At 34.3% G+C, this 22,814-nt stretch overlaps 1 protein-coding gene across 2 annotated transcripts in view; it reads left to right on the top strand.

Moving 5' to 3' along the window:
• The window catches only part of brinp3a.1 (bone morphogenetic protein/retinoic acid inducible neural-specific 3a, tandem duplicate 1), a 45,649-nt gene extending 29,664 nt beyond the window's left edge, over positions 1 to 15,985 (top strand). For both annotated transcript variants that reach the window (XM_073851525.1, XM_073851524.1), the window contains exons 6-8: positions 97 to 333; positions 2,834 to 3,056; positions 14,110 to 15,985. In XM_073851525.1, the coding sequence (XP_073707626.1) occupies positions 97 to 333; positions 2,834 to 3,056; positions 14,110 to 15,226 (1,577 nt within the window). In that variant the 3' untranslated portion in view covers positions 15,227 to 15,985. The remainder of the gene's footprint in view (positions 1 to 96; positions 334 to 2,833; positions 3,057 to 14,109) is intronic.
• The last annotated feature ends 6,829 nt before the right edge of the window (positions 15,986 to 22,814 follow it).

The raw sequence follows: 22,814 nt of genomic DNA, 5'->3' as shown, positions 1-22,814 counted from the left end.
TATTTTAATTTAAAAAAATCTGATTCTACATTTTTACATAGTAGTGTATACTAGTTAAAAAAAATAATGCACATTATGTATTTTGTTTTCTTCTAGGGCTTCAGGCTATTCTGCCAGAATACCTAAGGAGCAGATTTGTGGAGGCAGCTCTCAGTTATATTGGATGCCACTCCGAGGGCGAGTTTGTGTGCCGGGATAATGATTGCTGGTGCAAATGCAGTGCTGATTATCCCCAGTGCAACTGTCCCAGTGAAGACCTGAAGGCTATGCAGGACAGTCTGAAACTCATCAGAGAATCATGGATGCAAGCCAACCAAGAGTTTGAAGAGTCTGGTAAGATATTTTAAAGTTTTAAAGTTATTCACTAGTTATTTTTCAAGAAACATAGTGAATAATTTAAATTAACTGCCAAAAAACAGCTTTTACATCTTTATCTTACTTATCTGTAAAACGCAAAAGATACATTTTGAGGAATTGAACAGATTTCTGTGTTCCATGCAATTGAAAATAGTGGGATTCTAAAAAGACCACCATAGACAAAAGACACCATAAATGTATCATAAAAGTGGTCCACATGACTCTATATGTTATTAAGTTATACAAAAGCATACAAAAGACTGCAATTTAGGTCACTATTCACTGATAACAGTGAATATCAGTCATGATTCATAAAATCATTCAGTCCACATAAAGTTTTTTTTTATATGAGCCAATTCATTCGAAGTTCTGAGTCAAATAAATTATGTGTTCACAAACTATTCAGCTTTTGTGCTGTAATCTAAGTCTTGAAACTATACTGATTTAAATAGTTATTCATTGAAAGTATTGCTTTAGATGTCATGTTCAGAAGAGAAGTAGCGGTTTGTGGACGCATAATTTACAGTTGAAGTCAAAAGTTTACACAGACCTTGAAGAATCCTCAAAATGTTAATTATCTTAGCAAAATAAGAGGGATCATACAAAATCCATGTTCTTTTTTATTTAATACTGACCTGAATGAGATATTTCACGTAAAATATGTTTACACATAGTCCACATAAAAGTAATAGTTGAATTTATAAAAATGACCCCGTTCAAAAGTTTACATACACTTGACTCTTAATACTGTTGATACCTGAATGTTGTTTTTTTTTTGTTTAGTGATAGTTGTTCATGAGTGCCTTATTTGTCTTATTTGCCTTATCCTGAACCACCTGCTGTTCTTCAGAAAAATCCTTCAGGTCCCACAAATTGTTTGATTTTTCAGCTTTTTTGTGTATTTGAACCCTTTCCAACAATGGCTGTATGATTTTGAGATCCATCTTTTTACACTGAGGACAACTGAGGGACTCAAATGCAACTATTACTAAAGGTTCAAATGCTCACTGATGCTTTAGAAGGAAGCACGATGCATTGAGAGCCTGAGGGTGTAAACTTTTGAACAGAATGAAGATTTGTATGACTTTCTTACTTTGCCTAAATACCTATATTTTTTCATTTAGTACTGGCCTTCAGAACCTACAAATGATATTTACATGTTTCCCAAAAAACAAAATATGTTAAATTTACCCTGATCTTCAAATTCTTAATGCATTGTGGTCACATGGGCCACTTTTATCACTCTTTTTATTCCTTTTTGAGTCAAAATTCTTAGTCTGCATGGTGAATATCTATGTGGAAATAAGTGACTATAATGCTGCTTTTATGGATACAGTCGAATTCGGATGAGTAAATGAGATCATTTTAGGGTGAATTTTTTTTTTTAGTCTTTGGAAATTAGTCTAGGCCCGAGGCATGCCAGCATCGAGTTAATTCCGTCGTGCCGCTCAAATCTGTGAATATCCCTGACACATAGAGGGGTGACATTACACAGTGATTGTTGTCACCTTGTTACATTTGATGGCTGACAAGGAAATAGTGGGAAGTGCTTCCTGGGATCTAGTGTCATTGTCATTGTGGTAAAGCAGCGTTTTGGACTTGGCAGGCTTACTTGTCCCTAAGCTAGGCACTGAGCCAGCACAGAGCAGGTTTTTGTGTGCATCACAGCCATGTTGGAGCTCTACCTCCTGCAGCAACAGCAGGGAGTGAAAAAACCACTGCCTAATGACTGTAAACCAAATAAATAAACAACAATCATCTGCTGGAGCGAGATCATCTAGCAGTCCTCTTCTCTATTCGGTCGGGGCATCGCAGTTTTTGTTTCGTAGTGAAATTCCTAATCAAATCAAAACTTGGCGACTTGTACAGATCAATGGATATCTAAAAATGGAACTTGTAATATTTTCAATTACCTAATGCTTGATTGCATGAAAAATCCAATTCTGCACAGACTGGAATTGTCAGGCTATGATGAGGATCTGTGTTGTTAATTATAGCCACTGAGATCATTTCTTGTTAGATGTTAGGTAGCATTGATTGGGCCGTCGAGCACCATAACACGGCTATCGATTTTTCTCGCCGCGAATGAAAATGAACTTCCCTCTGCTGGAAGACATTTGTGTGGCCGAGATGATTCTGCTTTGCTTTAACGACTTGCTATACTGTCAGAACTTAATGTTTTTTTGTTGTCGTTGAAGTTGAACCACATGCGCCCCTTCAAAATCAGCCTGTCCTTCTTAGAAAAGGCTTAGCAATTCATTGAAAATACCCTGCTGTCCTCGCCTATCAGTGTTCAATCACACAGGACAATTTTCAATTTTCATCAAAGGAATGAAAGTAACGTTCCACCTGCTCCCCTCCACCCCCAGTTTCACTGTTGACTCATTTTTATCAAACATGACTGATTTCTTTTTTCCCCTGACATGAGGCAAAGTCATTCCAGTAATTTATTCTCAACACTTGTCTGCCTTTCTAGAGGACTTCCAAAATTTTGTGAGGAGATTACCAACGTTCTATGCTCTGAACACATCTGCCGTGCAGTACTTTTGGAAGATGGACCCTGGCGTTCAGCAGCGCTTTCAACTGCTGGAGACTAGCACTCAACAGCTGCTCAGCAAAGCACAGCGGATTGTCGGCAAACTCTTCAAACTCAGCAAAAGGTGTCGGACTCAGCCCAAAATATCTGTGCCCAGAGAGAGGTAAGAGATGAGCCATGTTCCTAATGGGTTATAAATGGAAATGTCCGTATTTATAATTGATTGTAAAGTGATGAGGGAAAAAATAGTTTGTCATTGGTTCCTGAAGGATTCAGGGTTGAAAAGACCTTTTTGGTAACATTTTACAGCAAGATTCCATTTGCACTGCAAAAAATAATTGTCTTACTTGGATTTTTGTCTTGTTTCCAGCCAAAATATCTAAAAATTCGTAAATCAAGGATGATTTTCTAGACAAGTAGAAATGATTTTCTTGTTTTCAAAAAAACAAGTCAAAATTAAATGAGGTTTTGCTTAGAACAAGAAAAATAATCTGCCAATGGGGTAAGCAAAACATTTTTTTTTTTTTTTACAATAAGTTTCCATTTGTTAACACTAAGTAATTAGCTATCATGAACAAACAATTATAAATAAGCTACAGTTCTAATTTAAGATTTGTTTTATTCTGCTGATACCATTTAGAGAGTTTTAATCAAGTTTTTAATCAAAAAGTTAGAGGAAAAATGGGTCTTACATTTCTTATTTAGTTTTTATTTTAAATTTTAATTACTGAAGTTTGTTTTTTTGTGGCATTAAAAATCAAACATTAGGGTAGTTTTTTTATTATTACTATTATTATTATTATTTATAATATTAATAATTGTATTTAATTAATTTGGTATCTGCATCAAATTAAATTAAAAAAGTGATTGTTAAATACATAGTAAGGATATTAAATGCATCTACTTTTGTGTTTTTAAATAACTTTTGTGAAAATAAAATGTCCAAATATGGATGAAATAATATTCCATCATCATTCAGCATAAAAGATGTACTGTATGTAAAAATGAAACAACACACTTATCCTGACCTTTGCTTTATATATGTGACCCTGGACCACAAAACCAGTCTTAAGCAGCACGGGTATATTTGTAGCAATAGCCAAAAATACATTGTATGGGTCAAAATGATCAATTTTTCTTTTATGCCAAAAATCATTAGCATATTAAGTAAAGATCATGTTCCATGAAGATAAAAACTTGATTTTTGATTAGTACTATGCATTGCTAAGAACTTCATTTGGACAATTTTTAAGGCTTTTTTTTCTCAATATTTAGATTTTTTTTGCACCCTCAGATTCCAGGTTTTCAAATAGTTGTATCTCAGACAAACATTGTCCTATTTTAAGGACAATATATCAATGGAAAGCTTATTTACTCAGCTTTCAGATGACGTAAGAATCTCAATTTCGACAAATTTACACTTATGACTGGTTTTGTGGTCCAGGGTCACATATTATTAAAAAGAAAAAAGTGATCATACTAAACTGTATTATATTTTAAATGATTAAAAACGTAATACTGACAAATGGGTACAAGCTAGTGGATTGTACATATAACATGAAAATAAATAAGTTTTGGGGGGCTGCACGCTTCAAAGTCTTTTAATGTAATCAATTAATTCTTGTTCTAAATACGCCCAACAAGCTTTTTCTTCTTGTTAAAATTATGGTAAAAATGTATGATTATTTTTTTTTGTTTAGAATGAAAAAGGACACTTTCTAATATAAAAAGGTTACATTATAATACAATTATATTAAATAAAATATATTAAACTTCTGTTTGAAATAATATTAAAAATGTAACATTAACCAAGACTACTTGCTATTAATAAAATGCTATAAACGTATTGTTGATTATTAGTTCATGATTTTTTTTCTCACAGAATTACAAAATGTTGAGAAAATCCATTTTCATATAAAGGCCAAACCCTGAATTCTCCCGTAACATCTTTATTTGTGAGACTTTACACGCATATATTGTGCTGTTGCATTGGATCTTTATTCTTGATCTGCTTCCAAATGGATGAACTAATAGGAGATTTAAAATGCATGTCCTCCGAACTAATTAATTAAGAAATGCCTTTAACACACTACTCAGTCCATATCTGAGGGCAATTGTGGCAAGCATAATTGTGTTAAGTCTAGTACCTTGGCTGAAGTCCCAGCCTCTCTGAAATGATAGAGACTGTCCCATCTAATCATTTCAGGAGTTAGTGGATGAGTAGGTTTTATCTTCCCATCTTTAGGCTAAAGTGCAGGTTGTGTTTTAATGGAAGACACGGGAAACAGGTAATTTATGGGCTCTGCACTGGCATGATAATGCAGTGCCTTTGGTAAGGGCTGAGGAAGGAGAAAGTTCACGACTGAGGTCTGAAACTGAGTGTTCAAAGATGGTAGAGGGTCAGGGCTGTGCAAAAATGAGAATTATGCAAACCACGCAGGCAGCCTAGTCAAGTGGAAACTACTTGAGTCAGATGAGGTGAAAGCGAAGCCTAAAGCGATGATCAGCTTCACAGTTGAAAGTTCTTGGTTCATTAATATTCATATTGACTTCTCAAAGACATACTATTCAGATATCCTCATAATATCACTTAAGCTGGCTGGGTGCTCTGGGACGACGTGTAATACAGATGCTGTAGATGCAGCGACATTTAGATGCCGTTGGAAATCCGCTAAAATAAACTTTATTCTTTGGAAGGGACAATGAGGTTTTCAGATTTGCAATTTTGCACTAGAAACATTTAGTATACTGGAACATTTGTTTGATAATATCTTGATTTATCGTAACAGTTATAGAATTAGTAAATCATACTAATTGGTCAGCATAAAAATAAAATAACAGAATAGAAATTAAAAAGTTTTTTATTTTTTAATAATTGCATGGAATAATATTATGATATTTAGTTTTTTTATTTCAATGTAGAACGTTACTGTTAAGAACAAAAAGGAAAAAAATCAGTTTATATCTCGTAATTCTAACTTCACAAAAAAGGACTTTTTGAGATTATATAATGGAATTCTGAGAAAATCTATTGAGATGTAAACTCATAATTGTGAGGGACAAAAAGTCAAAATTGTGATATAAAGTTGAAATTGAAATTTTTTAAATTCAGTGGCAGAAACAAGCTTCCAATAAATATATACTGTAAATTTTGTGTTATATTTTCTTGATATATGGCAACAGTTATACAGGTTATAGATCATTTGAAAAAAAATTGCAGTTTTTATTCAGTTTATATCTTGCAGTTCTAACTTTATTTCTCAAAATTGTTTATATCTCACATTTCTGAATTTATACCTTGCAATTGTGAGTTAATATCATGCAATTCTGAGAAAATCTTTTGAGATATAAACTCAGAATTGTGAGAAAAAAAGTAAGAATTGTGATACAAAGAGTTGATTTTTTTTTTTTTATTTAGTGGCAGAAACAAGCTTACAATAAATACTGTAAAATGTGTGTTATTTTTCTTGACATATGGCAACAGTTATACAGTTTATAGATCATATTAATTTGTTATATTTTTGGTCAGAATAAAAATAAAACAATAGAGTAGAAATTAAAAAGGCTGAAATGTTGCTTTTGTCAATGTACAATGCTATTGTTATGAAAAAAGGAAAGGCAGAAAGGCAAATTAAAAAAAAAAATAAGAAATTGCAATTAATACACCAGTTTATATCTTGCAATAAAATGTTACTGTATGAAAAAAAAAAAGAAAATGGCAGATTTGAAAAAAATTGCTTGCAGTTCTAACTTTATTTCTAGTTTATATGCAGTTCTGACTTTGTAACTCACCAATTCAAGTTTATATCACACAAATCTGATTTTGTAACTTTGTGACTTTGTAACCAGTTTATATCTTGCAATACAATGTTACTGTGTGAAAAAAGGAAATGGCAGATTTGAAAAAAAAAAATGCAGTTTTTCATCACACAAATCTGATTTTGTAACTCAAAATTGTGAGTTTATATCTCCCAATTCTATCTTTATACCTGGCAATTGTGAGTTTATATCATGCATTTCTGAGGAAAAGAATTGTGATATAAAATGTTGAAATTACCTTTTTTTAATTCAGTGGCAGAAACAAGCTTCCAACAAGTATACTGAAAATTTGTGTTATATTTTCTTGGTGCATGGCAACAGTTATACAATTTACATTCATAATTAGTCAAATTTCTGGTTAGCATAAAAATAAAATAATATAATCAGAATTAAAAAGGCAGTTTTTTTTAAACGATGGCATATTTAATCTTTGTAAGTTTTTAAACATAATATTCTGGAAATTTTATTTTATTTATTTATTTATTTTTGCCGTATGACATGGGTTATACAATTTATAGGTCATTTTAATTGTTAAAATTTTTGGTCAGCATAAAAATAAAAGAATATAATCAGAATTAAAAAGGCAGGTTTTTTTTAAACGATGGCATATTTAATCTTTGTAAGTTTTTAAACGTAATATTCTAGAAAATGTGTTATTATTTTTGACTTATGGCAACAATTATAAAATTTATAGATCATATTAATTGATCACATTTTTGGTCAGCATAAAAATAACTGAAAATTAAAAGGCTGTTTTTCTTTTTAAACAATGGCATATTTTAACTAAAAATATCTTTGTATGTTTTGTAAGTTTTTAAACGTAATATTCTAGAAAATGTGTGTTATATTTTTTTGACTTATGGCAACAATTATACAATTTATAGATCATATTAATTGGTAAAATTTTTGGTCAGCATAAAAATAAATTTAATAAAATTTAAATTAAAAGGCTGTTTTTTAAATGATTGCGTATTTTACATGAAATATCAGGTAAAATACGTTTTTAAACGTAATATTAAACGTAAATGTGTTATATTTTCTTGGTATACAACGACAGTTATATAATTTACTGATTAGTCAATTCATAATCAGCATAAAAATAATAGAATGGAAATATTAAAAGTTATTTTATTAATGGCTTGCATATTTTGCCTGTGTCAATCTACAATGTTACTGTTACAAAAAAAAAAAAAAAAAAATGAAATGGCAGATTTTATTACACCAATTCAGAGTAAACATTTGTCCAGTATACTAGATGTTACTTTAGTGAACTAACGCACATTGCACTAATAACAACATGCGAGTCACTTCAGGAAATAATTACATGATTAATTAGGCTATTTAGCATGCATAATTAATGATTATTTAAAAATAAACCTGTTAGTTAAAATGCGAAGTAAACACAGAAAAAGTTCTGTACCTGACTTTATCTTGCAGCACAGGTGAAAACAAAGATTTCCAAATATGAGAATAACATCTGCTCTCAAGTCCAAATGTACAGTATACTCATACTTTCCAAAGTTTCCTATCTCGGGACTGAGGAGTCTAGGGCAGAAGAACAATAACAGCATGTGTTTGAAATGTTTCTGCAATCTGCCTTGATCTATCTTCAAGAGCATCCTTCTTCTTTGATAACATATGATTCAAGTTGCAGCAAGAAAAATAAAGCAGACAAATAGAAAAGACATTTTATTAGACTGCTTTTGAGTTCCTGATTTACTGTTTTGTTTTCTCTGTCAGTTCATCAGTCGCACTTGATTTATTTGATTTTCACACTTCCTTTAAATTACTTTTTTTCCCCCTATTCATTTTGTCAAGCTGAATTTATCAACAGCTTGATATATTTGTTCATAAACTGCATTCCCATATATCTGAAGTTTTGCTTTTTATGTTTGCATATTGCTTTGTCTTTCAGTAGAATTGGTGCTTTAAAATAATAATCAAATACATTACCTTTCTGATTCCGATAGCCGGTGTTAAGTGATTATACTGCCTGACAAATGCATATTCCTTCACGGGTGCAATTTCCATAGGAAGAGCAAAAATGCTTATTTAAGCTATTGTTGTTCTTCCATCAGATGTTCTTACGCTCTAAAAATATGGAAATTTCTGAGAAATTGTTTTCTCATGGAATAAATGTGCATGCGAATGTTTTGTCTCTGGTGTGAATTTCCGTTTCGCTGTCAGTGAAATATGCTGACAGGCTGCTGAGATTTCTTCCATTGCCAACCACCTGCATACTGACTGTCTCTCAGGCAGCCTGGTGCCATGAATATTTATACATTCTGTTGCCATCACTTATGTTTTAATCCAGAGTAAACTGTTTTTCTCTGCGCAAGTGGAAATTCCATGGCAATGAAAATCTTTGGCTATCTCGCAGGATAGCATAACAAAAGAGACTCTGCAATTGCTGGAATAGATTTGTGAACTGTGAAAAGGAGAGTTGCCACATAAGTCAAGCCTTGAAAATAAGAAGTTGTTTATCTATAAGCCAGTTATAGGAGAATGAAGAATATTTTGTGCCTTATTTAAACTAGAATATGCACAGATAGCATCCTCTTCAGCTTCTGATTTATTTTTCAGTGAAGATTGTTAACCAGTTTTTTTCAACTGCTTACACACATTTTCAAAACTTTGCTTCTATTTTTTCAAAACTTTACACACAAAATTCAAACTGCCTCACATCTCTTGCAAAATGAAACATTTTTTTTTCTGCTCATCAAGCCTGCATTTATTTGTATTTTGTTTATTTTGTATTTGTTTATTTTATATTATCTAAAGTACAGCTAAAAAAGTAAAGTTTTGTTTTTTTCATATATATTTTAATAGATTTTAAATATTTAATTTTGTTATATTTGAATATATTTTCAAATGTAATGTATTACTGTGATTTCAAAGCTGAATTTTTAGCATCATTACTCCAGTTACATAATCCTTGAGAAATCATTTTAATATTTTGAATGCTTCGATTCATCAAAGAATCCTGGAAAAATGTTTTTTTCAACTGCTTACACACATTTTCAAAACTTTGCCTCTGTTTTTCAAAACTTTACAGACAAATCCAAGAATTGCTAAATGAAGCACTGCATTCAAAATATCACAAACATGTCTCAAAAGCAAGCACCTTTGCCATAATATGACATTTTTGGATATGTCATATACACACAGTTAATCAAAACCTAAACCTCTTTTTTCATGAGCTTCTATGTACAATTTTGTACAAGACTGAGAGTAATTGGCAGAGAGATGTTGAAAAATCAAGAAAAAAATGTTGTAAAATCAAAGAAGCAAATGCTGATAAATCAAAATAGCAAGATTGAACTATCTTTTTTTACCGTAAGCATTTTTGGTTGTAAAGTACGAAAGAAAAATACACTACCAGTCAAAAGTTTTAGAACAGTAAGATTTTTATTGTTTTTAAAGAAGTCTCTTCTGCTCACCAAGCCTGCATTTTTTTAATCCAAAGTACAGCAAAAACAGTAAAATTTGTAATTATTTTTCCTATTTAAAATAATGTGTTCTATTTGAATATATTTTAAAATGTAATTTATTCCCGTGATTTCAAAGCTGAATTTTTATCATCATTATTTCCAGTCACATGATCCTTCAGAAATCATTCTAATATTCTGATTTGCTGTTAAAAAAATGTTATTAGAGATAACATTATCAGAGATATCTGAAATATACATCTTTTGTAACATTATACATGTCTTTATAATCACTTTTGATCAATTCAAAGCATCTTTGTTAAATAAAAGTATTAATTTCTATAATTTCTTTCCCCAGAAAAAAAATACAGTAAAAATACTGGCTTTTGAATGGTATAGTGTATACTTTTACAAAAGCTTTTTATTTTAGATAAAAGCTGATCTTTATATCTTTTGATTCATCAAATAATCCTGAAAAGAATTACTGAACGGTTTTAAATATTTATAATAATAATAAATGTTTCTTGAACAGAATATTACAATGATTTTTTAAGGATCATATGACACTGAAGACTGGAGTAATGATGCTGTAAATTTGTATATGTTACAATATATTTGTTACGGAATAGACGTGCTGGATGAACGAGACGAAGTGAGATGAACAATTAACAATATATACATTTAATAAAGTCTTCAGAGATACAAACAGGAACTGGCAAGAACACAGAATACTTCCACACACGAAATCACAGATAACATAAGCAAAGACCGACAGAGAACTCAAGAAACAAACAGACTTATAAAGACAGACTAATTATCCAACACAGGTGACGGTGATTACACAGATGATGGGGCTAAACCAAAATGACACAGATCAACAGGGGGAGACAATGGGCGAAACCAAAGACATAAACAGACAGAACTGTGACAATATTACATTTTTAAATATATTCAACTAGAAAGCAGTTATTTTAAATAGTAAAAATATTTCGCAATACTGCTTTTGCTGTATTTTGAATCACATAGATGCAGGCTTGGTGAGCAGAAGAGAATTTAAAAAAACATCTTTTGACTGGTAGTGTATATCAACCGTGTGTGGTTGGACAGAAACCAAACATAATTTTGAAAAAGGAGATTATTCCAAAGCATATTCCAAGGCCTATTCTAAAGCCATGATTTGTTAGTGTTTAGTAAAGCAATGTTTGTTAGTGTGGCATTTTGATTGGTTGTGTTTGAAAAAGGAAATCAAGATAATTCCTGTTAGATTTTTGTGTGTTACATAGAGAATTGGGTAACACTTTCTATGAAGCCTGTATTTATAATACATTATAAGGGTATTCTTAAGGCATTATAATACATTTATAATGCATTATAAAAAACCTTATAATATGTTATATCATCTCATGAGTATTCATAAGAACAGCTTTAATGTATTATAATGTTTTACTTATTTGTGGTTATAGCTTTTATGAGTATCAGTACCTCCTCATAGTTATAACGTATTATAAGTCTCATATCTTGCCATGTTTCTCATGTCACTTTACTTAAAGCATACAAAGACCACTTATAAGTAATAATAACAATATTTCTCAAAGAGCCATTAAGTATTCAGCCATCAGGTATTAGATGAGATAAATGTGCAATATGACACATTTGTTTTATCAGTTTGATTATTTTGATGGTACTATTTAGACAGCTTTTGATAAGTAACTCTGCAACTGCATGTCAGCTAACAGTAATTATTATTAGTAGTATTAAAAATTTATGCTAACACTGTATTTTCATGGTTCCTCAAATGACAAACTGATTATAAGTAACTTTGCAAGTATGTAAACCTTCCACCTAGCCTAACCTACTCTAAGGAGTGTTAGGTGACATGTAGTTAAAGTTGCTTATAGTCAGTAGAATAAGGGGACCATCAAAATAAAACACAATATGTATATGTAAAAAATAAATGTAATATGATATAGTCCATTATAAATTAGGTAAATTAAATATGGCGTCCATTGTGTGTTATAAATAATCATAATCTTAGAAGTTATAACCTCAAATACTCAAGTATTATAATTGTTGTTATGAGATGATATAGCATGTTATAAGGTTCATTATAATGCATTATGCATTCATTATAAAAGCTTAGAAATACCCTTATAATGTATTATAAATAGGGGCTTCATAGAAAGTGTTACTGAGAATTGTGTCTTGTGTTTTGCAAGAAGTGTTTTATGAAATTAAAAACTGAGTCAAAGGCCAAGAATTAGTGTATGGTTTTGCAGATTTAGTGTGTGGTTCTAGTGTTTGAGTTTTAGGTTTCAGAAATTGTGCAACAAGTAAAGATTTTGTGTGTAAGCAGTTGAAAAAAAAATGTAATACGTGTCAAAAAAATACAACTATTTTAACTTAGGCTTCATAAATGCTGCATGAGTTGAATTTTTACTCTGCTGTTGAGCTTGGAAAAACAAAGTGAAATGGAGAATGGGAAACAACTACATTTTAGCTGATGTTTACAATTTGACTCCATGTGACAGATCGTGCTGATCCACTCCACTGAGTTCATTTGCCAGTGGCTGCAGAGAGAATCATTACTGGGTCTGAATATGCATGTTATGTTAATTTTTGCAGGATGGCATTTTTTCATGCTTACAAAATGGATGAAATTATTTGGAAATAATTTAGTGTCGTGTTATTTATTTTAAGTATTGATTTTTCCTTTTTTTTTCAGAAAGCATATATTAGGAGAAAGAACAAGCTGTATTTTGCTAAGAATAAAGAACTTTCTTGTCTCAAGCTTAGGGCAATTTACACACACTACTGTTCAAAAGTTTGGTCTCATGCTCATCAAGGCTGTATTTATTTGACCAAAAATACAGAAATATTAATATTGGTAATATGAAATACTAAAATTGGTTTCTTATTTTAATATACTTTAAAATATAATTTATTTCTGTGACGCAGCACTGAATTTTCATCGGCTATTACTTCTATTTTCAGTTTCACATGATCCTTCAGATCATTCTAGTATGCTGATTTATAATCAGTGTTGAAACTCTTTTGCCGCTTAATATTTTTTTTAAACCTGTGACACTTTTTTCTGTGATTCTTTGAGGAATAAAAAGTTCAAAAGAACAACATTTATTTCAAATAAAAATCTTTTTTAACAAAATATGTCTTTACTATCACGTTTTATTCGTTTAACACATCCTTGCTGAATAAAAGTATTAATTTCTTTACAAAAAAAAAAATTTACTGACCCAAACTTTTGAACAGTAGTGTATAATGTAACACAACACTTATATTTTGAATAAACACTGTTCTTTTTAACTTTTTATTCTGAATTCTGAAAAAGTATCACAGGTTCCAAAAAAAATATTAAGCAGCACAAATGTTTTCAGCATTGATAATAAATCAGCTTATTAGAATGATTTTTGAAGGATCATGTGACACTGAAGACTGGAGTAATAATGATGCTGATAATTCAGCTTGGCTTCACAGGAATAAATTATATTTTAAAGTATATAAAAACAGAAAACTGTTATTTTAAATTGCAATAATATTTATATACTTTTCCTGTATTTTTTGATTAAACTGACACAACCTTGATGAAAAATAAATAAAAATATATTTTTTAGGATTTTTTATGCAAGCAATATTTAATTATTATATTATATTATATACAGTATTAACTATTACAGCTAACCATTTCATTGTATTACATTGCAAGTTTTGCTCAATTTTTTTTTTTTTTTTGCATTGTGAGAATCCATATGTGTATTGTGTAAAAAAGCTTTCAGGGTCTTAACTATTGGAGACTGAGCAAAATAAAACCTGTTCCCATTAGCTTCAAGTACCCTACTTAATTCTTGTGACATCTTTAATATTGCTACTCAGTACTTTATCTTTAGACTTTATCTATGATCATTTACAACTTTTAAGACAATCTGACTTATCCCATTCATTCCTTCACTATAGGCCTCTCAGCTACTGGCTGAGGTATATCCTCTCCATCATGTACTGCAGTGAGAACAATCAGATAGGCTCCTACATGGAGGAAACGCGGACCTGCTCCTGTCATTACGAGCACCCGTCGTGCCAGGGCGTTATCCCGTGCTCCGTGGGCGACGGCCCTCACTGCGCCTCCTGCTCCTACGAGAACCGCTCTCGCTGTGCCAGCTGCAATCCCGGCTTCATGCTGAGCCAAGGGACCTGTAGGAATACCATCCCGGATTCTACCGACAACTACATAGGGTTCGAGACAGACCTTCAGGATATGGAGCTGCGCTACCTGCTGCAAAAGAAAGACGGGCGGATCAGTATCCACGCCATGTTCATAAGCAATGACGTCAGACTCAACAACTGGTTCGATCCCAGCTGGAGGAAGAGGATGCTGTTGACGCTGAAGAGCAACAAGTTCAAATCGAACCACGTTCACATGCTCCTAGGGATCTCCCTGCAGATATGCCTTACTAAAAACAGCACCCTGGAACCCGTGCTGTCCGTCTACATCAATCCATTCGGAGGTAGTCATTCTGAGAGCTGGATCATGCCAATTGACCAGAACAGTTACCCTGACTGGGAAAGGACCAAGTTAGACATCCCGCTTGACTGTTATAACTGGACCCTGACTCTGGGGAACAAGTGGAAGACCTTTTTCGAGACTGTACACATTTACCTGAGGAGCCGTGTCAAGACGGCGTCAACTCAGGGGAACGGAAGCGTCCATTTCGAACCTTTGGAATACATGGACTCGTCCCGTAACCTGGGCTACATGAAAATCAACAGTATGCAGGTGTTCGGATATAGTATGCACTTTGATCCGGATGCCATTCAGGACTTGATCCTACAGTTGGACTACCCATACACACAGGGCTCGCAGGACTCGGCCTTGCTCCAGCTGTTGGAGATCCGAGACCGGGTCAACCGACTCTCTCCACCAGGCCAACAACCTCTGGACCTGTTCGCCTGCTTATTACGGCACCGTCTCAAACTCTCTACCACTGATGTGGTCCGAATCCAGACTGCTCTTCAGGCCTTCAGCGCCAAGCAGCCCAACTCAATGGAGTATGAAACTACCAAACTATGTAGCTAAAAAGGCACTGCAAGGTAGCAGTATATTTGTAGCTATTTCAGTAACTCTAGTTAAATGGCCTGATTTACTATCGGAAGAAACATCGGACAGCTGCTGGGATACAGTGTTGATGGCGATGCCTCAGTTCTGGTGTTTGTTTGAATCACTGATGTAATGGGCCACTTCGGAAGAACGGCCAAACCTTTTGCCTTTTCTTTTCCTAACTGCAATTTACAATAACTCATAGCGTGATGACCTCATTTCAGTTTCACGGCACACTGCAGAATTTAACATCAACCCCAGTCTTGATAAACAACTTGTGCGGTAGGACTTTTCCGGGAACAGTATGTTGATTTTTAAAGTGACTTTTATTTTCACCTCTTTATTCTCTGCAAGCATAACAGAGGCCGTAAACACATGGTGAGCCAAACCTTGTTAGTGTAATCAGGGGTTCCTGCTGTGTCTGGGCAGAATTCCGACTTACTTTAATTTTTTTCGCCTTTTCTATGCTGTCTGTCAACACTGTAACTCTCAAGAATATCAGTATCCTAATCAACAATAGATGGTTTAAAACTATTTTTACGGTACTTGTTGGAATATGAATGTAGGAGGAAATCTGTTTAAAAATCACAACACCATAAGCAAGGTACTTATTATATATGCTGTTTCATGTACATTTATTTTTATAAAATCTATTATTTGTGACAAGTTACAAAGGTAATGTCCATAAAATGTATAGAACATGAATTTGTTAATACTCGAAATAAAAGTCATTTTTATGTGGCGTCTGTAAATATCTCTAATTGCTTGATTTGCGAATAACTGGTATAGTTTTATGTAGAGGCATTGTTTGTTGTTTTAAAGTCTCAAAAAAGATCCTATACACATGTAAAGTCATACGAGTTTCAAGGGATAATTCACACAACAATGAAAATACCCTCAGTAAGACTTTTGGTCATCTTCAGAACACAAATTAAGATATTTTTGATTAAATCCGAGAGCGTTTTGACCCTCCATAGACAGCAACGCAGTTTATAGCTTCATCATAGGGCTGCCCTCAACTAAATATTTTTCTGGTTGACTAGTAGTTGTTCATTAGTTGATTATTAGTCACACGTTTATTAATAAACCAATAATGAGCCTTTAATTGCCTACATAGCATAATAAGCACTCAAGTGCACACAAAAAAGCTTGCCACAGCGCACCGGCAGATATAATAATTTTGAAGGTGTCAGGAAAAACAGTTAGGAGGCTGCATTAACGTTTTAATAATTTATTAATAAACTAGTGCTTTCTTTGTTTTCGGCTTAAGAGATGAAGTCGGTGACACCGACTCGTCATCTCCGCAGTAGTGGATGCACCTATATGCATGTTTTATACTGATTACATAATCTGAGAATATTTGTTTTCCATTTAAATTGGTTCATTTGAAAGTCGACATTTCACTATCTATAGATACATTTTTCATGTCTGTATGGCAAGTATACACAGAGTTTTGTTTAATATTTTGTTTTGAACACGCTCAAATTCAGAGACTAAGACGGCAGAAAGTGCATCCTGTTTGCCATCATTATTTTACAAAAGCACAATGTTTCGTTGTTATTCTGAGTGCACACAAATAAACGTAGTCTTTACAGATTCGAAAGATGTATTACTCTAATTTGTATGACCAAAAATGATGGCGTATTTTAAGAGCACGTTACCGCACCCGCGCCTCCATCTGTTATGCAGGGAGCGTACTACTGTTCAGTTTCCACACTCAGCACAGACACTTCAATAGCCCACATTTTTCTAGGTTAACATTAGATTGAGCGGCCATGTAAAGTTGCTACTACTTACATATATCAGATGGAAAGCCATATATGAGGTCGTTGAATAATAGGTTAGCATTTAGATGTCCTACTCGATGTACTATACTACCACAAAGACAAGCTGTTAGTAATCTGTCCTTCACGATTTTGGTCGACCAAGCCTCTTCTTGTTGACTATTAGGAGACAGCCCTACTTCATAACATTACAGTAATTCATGAGTAGAGTAATTCATGGCAGAATTTTCATTTTTGGTTGAACTATCCCTTTAATATATAATTTAATTATATAAACGAATACATGTTTTTTTAGTAAATATCAGTACATCTCCTCACCTATCCATGAGCACTGTAAAATGCTGGCAGGCAAGTCTTTCTGAGAAATGATTCCTTGAGAGAGCCAATTCATCTGCGAGAAAAGCTTTGACAACTTGCATGTCTGGAGGAAAAAAAAAACACATTAAAAGCAAAGCCCACGTAGGAGCATTTGGCATAAATACCTGATGACTAGTTCTTCAACTTTTTTCTTTTTCGTCTTCAAGATCACCTTGAGATGAAGTAAGCCACATAATTAAGGAACAAACAGCGAAACTGCCGCAAAAGAAAAAATTTAGAAAACTTTTTTTCATTCAGAGATAACCAAAAGTTAAATGAGTTATTGATTAGTCAGCTGTGATATGTCTCAAGAAAGGGCCCAGCAAAAACATCCATTTAAAGGGGCGACAGAAGGGGCCAAGCTAATGAGCATTATGGGAAGCAGTTATCAGGAATGCAGTTCACAGATATGACGACATATTGCACATCAGACACATCTGGAAAGACTTGTTTGCGACATAGCCTGTTCTGCAAAAACAGGAGAAAGATTTCCTCCTAGCGAAAAACTGAAAATGTCTTATTCGTTTACAGTAAACAAACGCATGTTAGCTGGGAGATACCAAACACGTTATTTTCTTAGATGTTTCTCTTAAATTCTTCTAACTTCCTGGAAACGGATGCATTTTGCCTGTTCAGTTTTCATAAATGCTACTGGCGTCCATACTCAAGTGTACCACAATAACTGAGTCTCATATTAAAAAGATGTGCGGTTTGTGTGTTTTACTACCCAAGGCTGGCATTGCCAGTTCTCTATGGCTTTCTTAAATTATTTTCAATGGGAATCCAATCAATGGCATTCTTGATTACTTAATATGACATTCATAAAAAGCAATGACTCCCAAATGTCTAATTGAATTGGTTCTTAACAGGGTCATGAACTGCCTTTTTTATTATTTAGTACTGTTCTCTGAGGTCCACTTATAATGTTAACAAGATTTTTCTATCAAAAAACATCATATTATAGAAGTAATAGGCTATTTTCTGTCCTGTTTTGACCCCTCTCATTGTAGACTCGGAATTAAACGCCCACTGCTGTGACTGGCTAACAGTTGTGTATGTTTGACATCCTTCACAGATGGACGCTGATGTGATTTAGGTTAGAAACGCATAAATACTCAATACATAGCAAACGATCTGTAATAACAGACAAACCAATAGTGACTACGTAATAAAAACAGTTACTCACACTTGTGTGGTGCAACATTACTGTAAGATCTAATATAGTCGGCATAGCATTGTCTTTTAGTTTCAATCTTTCTGAAAATCCTGTGTCGAATTGTGCTTTGTTTGTAAATTAATCTGTGGTAAAATTAAGTGAACAAAGACCAACAAATAATGTTTGTCCACTCTTTCCTAATGTTGGGATCAGAAGGAAGGCAAAAGACTGTTTCTACACAACTTGCCACTGGATAGCATTTTGTAGTCTTCAGAGCCTGGATTCTGCGTAAACCTGCAGCCTCTCTCGTTATTTACACTACATGCATGAATCTGAGGGCGGGGATAAACAGGCAATGACGTAAAAGCAGGTGTTGATCTTCTTCTGCAAAGGCGGTGTTTCGCCACACTATTACCTTATAAAGTGGCACATTCCACAACCTGTCGTTTTGGCGGACTGGCTTCAATATAAGCTGCTTTTAGCTACCTAATCTCATGACGAAAACGTACCTGTGGGCAGGGTATCGAAAATGGACACAACACCAGACCTAACAAGCTTGCTCGGTAGCTCAGCCAGCACAAAATTGGACTTAGGATGTGGAATCTTTGGGTACGAATACCGTAGTCTCGCGTAGCCAGACCTTCAGACTGACGGCTGAAGGTCTGGAATTCATGGCAGCTTTAATTGGCCAAGGCCCGCCCATAAGGCCGTTTGACCGACATGTCAAACAACCAATCACAGTTCGTTTCGTTCAGCGTCACGTTTCGGGGTGTAGAAATGCCCCCACAACAACAGACTGGCATGCAACAAGTCAGTCATTGAAATAACCAGCATTGAAAGTTAACGAAGAAGAGGGAGAACAAGCAGTAAGTCAGTAATTTGTTCGCGAACGTCGCAAATGTGTATAACAACAACGACGTCTGCATAAGCACCTTTTAGCAAAACGCGAGTAAATCAGTCTGCGCTTTGTTTCCCGGCAGACCGAAAATAAACGCGACACTCACGTGTTCCGGATATACGATCAAATTCAACTAATCAGATCACGACTTCGACATTCCTGAAGTGTTTCCAGTTAAGTGTACCATATGCATCAGACGTTTAGCCAACGTTCCGTGGGCGTGACGCCTGAGGCTGAGACTACGAATACCGTGAAAAACATGACTCACGATGAAAGAGCTGAAAGATGAGAGATCGAAAAACAAGCTAAAACGGCATGCTTGTGATTGCGTTTTTACGTCACAGTTGCTTTTGTTCATACTATCAGGTATGTGTAGGTATAGTGCAAATGGTACGGTATTTTAAAACGTCACAGAACATTAGTGTTATAGTGCCAATCAATGGACATTTAAAGGGGTACTCCATCCCAAAATTAAAATTTTGTCAATAATCACCCCAATACCGTTCCAAACCCGTAAAAGCTTTGTTTGTCTTCTGAACTCAAATTAAGATGTTTTGATGCATTCTGAGAGCTCTTTGGCACCTCCCATTGACAGCAATATAATTAACACGATCAATGTCCAGAAACGTAGCAAGGAGATAATCCATCAGGAGTTCAACCATAATTTTACGAAGCTACGAGATTACTTTCTGTACACAAACAAAACAAAAATAACAACTTTATTCAACTTTGCGTACAAAAAGTACTCTTGTAGCTTCCTAAAATTACGGTTGAACCCCTGATGTTACAGGGATTATTTTACCGATTTCCTTGCTACGTTTCTCGATCTTGATAGTGTTAATTACATTGCTGTCAATTAGAGGGCTAGAGAGCTGTCAGAATGCATTAAAATATCTTAATTTGAGTTCCGACTATGAACAAAGCTTTTATGAGCCCGTTTTTGCTCTTATAAACCAGAGACGCACATAACAGTATTTAACTGCAGAGCCGCAGCACTTATGAATGAGAAAGTAGGCTGGGTCTCGAGCGCAACACTTGAAGACAGCTGCCAGACGAGGCACAATGGTTAAAGATATCCATCAAGTGCATATATTTAAATAGAAAAATGAATTTAAAAAAGCAGCGGAGCTTTGTAAACAGTTTAGAGTAATAACGTCATAAGAATGCTTAGATTGGCCAATTTGAACCAAAGCAGACTTGATCTTCATTCCACGTTCACACACAGCATCATTCCAGTAATTTACTGGTAATGTTACAACTGCCATTACTAAGGGTGCCACGGTACATGAAAAACAACCGAACCGTTCGGTTCGCTTGTCTCGGTTCGGTGCGTGTGTGCGTCACACGGTTCAACGGTTCAACGCATGCGCAATATAGCCTCGTGAGTGTCCTTTTTGCGCGAAATAAGAGGTGTGTGTAGACATAGAGACAGTAAAAGTGGAGTGCTGCAGGTTACGTCACGTGTAGAAATGGCAAGTGGGAGAGATTAGTGATGGGAAGTTCGGATCATTTTACCGACTCGGATCTTTGAGTCTCGTTCAGCAAAATGAACAAATCTTTTTTCGAGTCATTTCGTTCATTTCGTTAATTTTACCAAAATATAATTAAAAAGCTACGTGTTACTTCCATAACACATGTACTGCTTGTACAAACGTTGATTACACTACAAACAAGACAAAACTATAATACTATTAGAAAAAGAAAAGGTTAATTCATTGTTTACCTGGGTCTTCAGTCTATGATTAGCTCCCTCACCTCTATCTGTATGGGTTTGAGTCGTTTGTTCATCACGTGACAGCCCCATACGCTTTACCTATGCTGCCTGAGCCGGAAACAGAATTGATTAGTTCATCTCTCGAGTCTTCGGGTTTGAGTCGTTCGTTCATAGTTGCGCAATTGCGCATGCGCGACTGAACGAATCACTCCCCGAGAGGACTCGTTCTTCCCGAGTCAGATTAAAGATTCGTTCAAAATGAACGAATCGTTCAAGAACAACCCATCACTAGGAGAGATAAGGAAGGCTGCCCGGAGTTGGAGGACCTAAAACCGTGATACGAACCGAACCATGGGTTTTGTGAACCGTGCCACCCCTAGCCATAAAGTGCCAGAACGAATTTACCGCTATTTTTGAAAAGGTCCTATTAACACATGATCTATTAACGGTAATTTACAGGTAATTTACCAGTAAAGATTGTATGTGTGAAAGGGGCTACCAATGACAAAATTTTCATTTTGGAGTGGAATAACACTTTAAAGTCAGAACTGCAGTGACACATATCAAATAACGTCACATAAAACATACCATATGTACATTCATCTGTTCTGGGCCATTCCTTTTAGCGCCACTCAGTGGACATTTCTGTTGAAAACTGCAGTGATAAGTACTTATTGGTACGTATTTGGCGTCTCAAGAAAAAGTTCCCACAGGTATGTTTTTGTCATGAGATCAGGCTGGTTTTTAGATTAAAAAGAAAGTTTTGGGTTCTGAATCTGACAAATGTTTTTATAGTACAATAACTTTTTATGTGTCAAAAGATCAAGGGAATTTTGATTTCTCAGTTCATGACCCACAAATGACAATTCTGTCACTATTTAATCACCATTGCAATGTCGTTGCAAACCTGTATTACTTTCTTTCGTTCACATTGCACAAAAGGAAAAAGTTTGAATAATGTTCTGGTGCAATTACAGTGAATGGGAACTAAAGCTTAATGATCCGATCACAATGGTTAACAGCCCACCGGGGTGGAAGCTTATTTGTGAATAACGACTTACATTTTGGTCTTTTCCTCACAAAGTTATAGTGTGAAGACTTGGAATAAAGTGCTTGAGTCATGGACCACTTTTATGGTGATTTTTTTGTCATTTTGGAGCTTGACAACTCCAGTTCTCATTCACTTGCATTGAATTGCAAAAAGCAGCCAGGACATTTTTAAATTCACCTTTTGTGTTCCACAAAGGAAAGTCGTTTTGGTATGACAGAATTTTTATTTTGGAGTGAATTTATATTTTTATATACTTTATATTACATTTTTTCTTCCTTATGTGCACTTTATACAACAGACTATTTTATAATTGTTATTTGCAACCATTACTATTTCCAACTTTCATTAGAGCTGTTTATACGAGCACATTTATAAAGGGGTCAGAACAAAGGGTCAGTCTTGCTACATCACTTCTAAAGCAAATTGGTGTTAAATTCACAATTACGAAGTAAGAAAAGCTGCCCTCACAATGACACAATAATCACCACCTTCAATTACTATTCAAGCACACACAGCTGCAATTAAGACGACTAAATTCAGTTAATAGAAGTTTTTATATTTCTTAGGTTTTATTAAAATGCATAATACAAATGGTCTCCTCGAATCT

Source organism: Garra rufa, chromosome 12 (genome assembly GCF_049309525.1).
Source record: "Garra rufa chromosome 12, GarRuf1.0, whole genome shotgun sequence".
NCBI lineage: Eukaryota > Metazoa > Chordata > Actinopteri > Cypriniformes > Cyprinidae > Garra > Garra rufa.
This window is presented reverse-complemented; position numbering and strand designations above follow the sequence as displayed.